This window comes from Haliotis asinina, chromosome 5 (genome assembly GCF_037392515.1).
Source record: "Haliotis asinina isolate JCU_RB_2024 chromosome 5, JCU_Hal_asi_v2, whole genome shotgun sequence".
Taxonomy (NCBI): domain Eukaryota; kingdom Metazoa; phylum Mollusca; class Gastropoda; order Lepetellida; family Haliotidae; genus Haliotis; species Haliotis asinina.
The window spans coordinates 64,411,767-64,416,648 of NC_090284.1; the positions used below are offsets into that span (position 1 = coordinate 64,411,767).

The following is a 4,882-nucleotide window of genomic DNA, read 5'->3' on the forward strand; positions in this document are numbered from 1 at the left end:
TCACTCACTTGACCAGAGTGTGAGGTTTTCGTCATATCCTAACAGTGTTAGTGGGTGTTTTTGCTGTCAAAACAAATTTTGTCCTATCCTTTAGCCAATTCCTCTAAGGCAAACGTTACAGATCTGTGCCCCGTTTCACAAAGCTCTCGCAAGCCTTAGATCTCGTAACTTTTCTCGTAGCATCCGTAGTTCTTGTGTTACAGTATAGGAGGTACAATTACTGAATGTTTAAAACATACGAGATCTTAGGCTTACGAGAGTTTTGTGAAACGGGCCCATGAACATTAATGTCAAGTTCAAGCGATTGCCCTTATCCTGGTGTTTCACAATTTACGTATCGTTTTATGTCAAGTCTTGTCACAAATGGATTGGCCGCGCCGTAATTAATTGAAAACACGCGTCTCATATGAATGTGTGCACACTTGTTAGGGCAGCGATACCCACTCGGGACCTGTCACTTGGTACCGACTTCCGACTGACACAGCAAGAATATTGTTTATTCCGCTCAGTAGGCACCAATGGTACTCACAACGCCAACCAGGTGATATTTCCCTCATATCTCCAGCCTCCTAATCTCTTATATTGTTTTCATTCTTGTTCTTGTCAGACTTGGAAGATTGGTGATAAATCAAGTCCTCCGATCTTACAACAGCAAACACACTCCCTGCTGGATGATTATGTCAATAGAGAAAGGCCATCTGCTGTCCAATTAATAACTCTTACATCTGTCTGTTTCAGATGCCTTTAGCAAATACGTGCACGTTTATTAATATTGGGCGAAACGGCGTCTGAACAAAGATTACACATTCGACAAACAGTATTGTATTGTCAGTCTTCTTCTGCCCAAGGTTGTGATAGGACGTGCTGGTGTGAATTCGATTGGGAGTCTCATGTCAGGGAAAAGTAGTCTTTAAGACGTACAACGTAAACGTGTATAGCAATCACATTCTCTGAATCGGATATTTGACACTTGGAAACATTTAAGGTTTTCCTCTTCAAAGAATCTGCCAGAGAACACCACTCTTTGGAATTTCGATTGATTTACCATATTTCTGCACTTGACGTCAAATGACAATTTAGCAAAGGTTTACTATAACACTTGGGTTGAATTGCATTTGGAATTACAGCGGATATATCGATTTGAAATCAGTCGAAATGATATCAACGGAACACATCTCAGGCTTCAACGTGACAGATTCACCACAGAGTGGGAATGCCTCTCAGAACAGTTCCGGATACTTCATGGGGAATTACAGTGAGGACAACTTCATTCCTTCTCCCCTGGCCCATGATCTGGTGGTGACGTTCATAGTCCTCTACATCCTCATCATCGTCCTGGCCATGCTGGGCAATCTGGTTGTCATTGTGGTCATCTTTCTGACCAGGATGATGAGGTCAGTGACCGACCTGTTCATCGTGTCCCTTGCGGTCAGTGACCTCCTCATCTCCGTCCTCAACATGCCCTTCCAGCTGCTGTCCATCGTGACCAACGAGTGGACAATGGGACTGTTCATGTGCAAGTTCTATAACTACATCCAGGGTGTTACCATCGTGTCCAATATTCTCACTCTACTCGCCATTGCTATCGACAGGTATGGTATACCTACATTAAATCATAATTTTCCACTGCAATCACAGTGTAAGCCCTCTTTGTTTGTATAGCGGTTCAAACTTACATTCGTCAAAGCGCAGTCACAAACACGAAACCTGTCCTCGACAAGACCCGTCGTCATATGTCATCACAATAAACGATGGAACAGCGTTGTCAGCCTCGGCCAGAGACCATAGCGTAAACACTTTATTTAATCATGTCCTAAATTTCCTCGACAAGTACGTTACATTTTCTTAAACATGTGTCCATTGCCATGAACGGAGAAATGCTTTTACAGAAGTTGTACTTTCTTGTACTTAACCCTGTTGAGTACGTCCGATAATCGACATACACGTACGTCCCTTGTGCTAATGTGATCGACGAGTACAGAGCTTGTACTGAACCTTATTACCTTTAAGATAACTTTAAGATAAATTTGTCGAATTCTGTTAACAGCCACAGCATACGAAACCATGCTGGCGGATTAGCCAGGGTGTACGATCCGTACACCCAGTAAAATTTGTCACGGGACACACTACACGGGTGGTACGAATGGCCATGACCTTAGATTCCCATTGATGCTTTCAAGTCATCCTGTGCAGTGACCCATTTCCCTGTTGTTTCGCTGATTATGCGTCATGCACGTTCTCGTTACTTCCGTGGTCGGGAGTCAAGACTCGATTATTTACAGACTGGTCCTATAATAGATGGAATGTTGCTGAGAGACGTAAACAAAGCTCCGTCGCTGCATGGCTGGGTATACCCATTCAACTTTCAACCATGTCACTGCCAACATAGATAGCATCCTGACAACTGATGTATACTAGTATATGACGACTAGCAGGTACTGCTGTTCACCTTTCTAATCCCAAAATTTGTAACAGCGGACCTTCTTCTACCGTTGCACAAAGCAACAAATAATGTGTATTGTAACACAAGAGTAAAATTAAAAGTACTTTCGACAAGTAGGATTGGTGTAGGATAAGCTTGGTCCAAATACACAACGATCCGGTCGCTTGTGATTGGTTGATGAACTGCTGAGCGTAGCCCAAGACGCAAATTCATCCGCTAAACAACAGTGACCAGACTCTGGTGCACTTGAACCAAGATCGAGTGACTGGATTAAGTAACCGTTTTGTAACCCCCATATTTGTACTCTACATTCACATTTCGAAATCAGCGCGGGATATTTGGCGTTAGGTAAGGTGAGGTGAAATATAAGGTGTGGTGAGTTATAAGCTCTTCTTAAAATATTTTGCGTACTTAAGAATATGACAACGTGCATGCGTGTGTACATGCGGCTGCTTGTACCAGCCCAGACTTCAGTACGTTTTATAGTGCTAGATCTGAGATGCCATGCCGCAGTTAAGCAATACTCATGTGCACATTATAATAACTCCAAGCCGATCAGTCCTTGTTTTACCCATTAATACCGATCGCCAGGCTGGAACGTGTATCGTATTTTAACGTCTTTTGGTATGATGTGACCTGGGATCGAACCCGCGACCTTCCGCTGTCTTGGCGGATGCTCTAACCACTAGGCAGTCTACTACTGAAATTATCGTGTTTGTACTTGATGAACTTATCAACTTATGAGTATTTGTATCGGTGGTAGCAGTATATCTGGATTTTACACATACATGTGATCATGTGCATTTTCTGTTATATGTAGGTACTTGGTCATCTGCCATACAGAAGTATCAAGAAAATTCCACACGAAGAGAGTCGGCTGGATCGTTCTGTTCGTCGTGTGGTTCGTCTCACTCATCGTGGTGTGTCCCCAGATCATCGTACAACGTCTGGCCATGCGTCTGAAGATCGACTCAGCCAATCAAATCATCGGTGTTGGATTCCTTTGCGTTGAATTCTACCCTCATCCTGACCGCGACAGCAAGATCTACACACTGACAATCTACACATGCATGTATCTCCTTCCGGTGTGCGTCATGGCCTTCACCTACGGTGCCATTGCGCATCGTCTGTGGGTAAGGCATCCAATCGGAGATGTTCTGGAAAATCCGAGAAATCACGCCAGAAACATCCAACAGAAGAAGAAACTGACCCAGATGTTGATGTTGCTGGTCGTCGCCTTTACAGTGCTTTGGTTTCCCTTCTTTACGGCTTCACTCTACCGGGAGTTCGTGAAGACTGGTTCCAAGTTCCGTATCAGCATGGCTATCCTGCAGTTGATTGGCTATAGCAACTGCTGTGTTAACCCAATCATCTACACCTTCTTGAACAAAAAATTCCAAAGAGAATTCAAACGTATTTTCACCAGGAGAAGGGTTGATGTCAGGAACGTGGCGCAGGGTCAGCCAAACAATTCCGCAGCGGCTACAACCAGGACCTCAGTAAAACCATAAAGACAGTATGTCACATTCTATATTCAGGACACTGCTACCAATTACTGTGGTAAGAGGCAACAAACGGGACTGGTGATCAGGCTCGCTGAGCTTATGCATGTATCACTGTATCCCATTGGTGCAGATCGAGGTTAAGAGGTGTCAATCACTGAACTGTTAAGCCATAGCGGTTCTTTGAAGAGGACCGTATCACATCTTCAACAATAAACATTCTGGACTTGAATGCATGGTCCAGATTCAATAAGTTCCAGACCGCCATCACATGTGTGGAAAATATGAATAAAGTAAATACACAAAAAGGCAAACGAACAAGAAAACAACAACAAAATAACCACTTTAATACCGTCCGTGTGGTTCCTCAATTCATAGTGGACCAAAGAATGTATGGCACTGCTACGAGTAAAAGCTGTTGGTGTGCAGGACTCCCGGGAACTGAAGTTTCTGTCCTCTTACGATGACCTTAGATTGTTCACTCTGAAATGAACATATACTATCCACAAAACACGCATATAGGCAATTTATATATTTTTAAAATCTATTGTGTTCAAACGATCGCCAGACTATGTAACTATGTTGATAACATGATTTTGCACAAGTGCACAAGTAAAAGAAAATGTTGATTTTGATGAGATTTCTTAGGAGGATTAAAAATGTATCCCCACCACGTAAGTAATAATCTTCTAGTTGATATTGTGCAGCAATGAGCATGCACTGTCTGGCAATAAAAATCCAGATTAATTTCGGAAATTGCCATTCGTTTTGAAGGAGTTTCAAGGTCAAATCACTATGCCACGTCTGACACTGCGACATGGAACATCGCCAATGAAGTTTCACCAATCTTCTGTTGCCAGGCGCCTGAATGTTAGTTGCAGCTCGTTGAAACCAAACAGGTATAACAAATGACCGTCCCCGTACAGGCAGACCTCGA

The 4,882-nt window shown here is 43.2% G+C and overlaps 1 protein-coding gene across 1 annotated transcript; it reads left to right on the forward strand.

Moving 5' to 3' along the window:
• The first annotated feature begins 1,155 nt into the window (after positions 1–1,155).
• On the forward strand, positions 1,156–3,954 carry LOC137283970 (QRFP-like peptide receptor). Its single transcript, XM_067815639.1, has 2 exons — positions 1,156–1,592; positions 3,264–3,954. The coding sequence occupies exons 1-2, from the start codon at positions 1,156–1,158 to the stop codon at positions 3,952–3,954; spliced, it is 1,128 nt and encodes a 375-aa protein (XP_067671740.1).
• The last annotated feature ends 928 nt before the right edge of the window (positions 3,955–4,882 follow it).

Bases quoted from the DNA above. Each gene is read 5' to 3' on its own strand.
- LOC137283970 (XM_067815639.1), top strand. From the start codon at position 1,156: ATGATATCAACGGAACACATCTCAGGCTTCAACGTGACAGATTCACCA. The intron at 1,593-3,263 runs GTATGGTATACC...TGTTATATGTAG, and splicing joins CTCGCCATTGCTATCGACAG to GTACTTGGTCATCTGCCATA.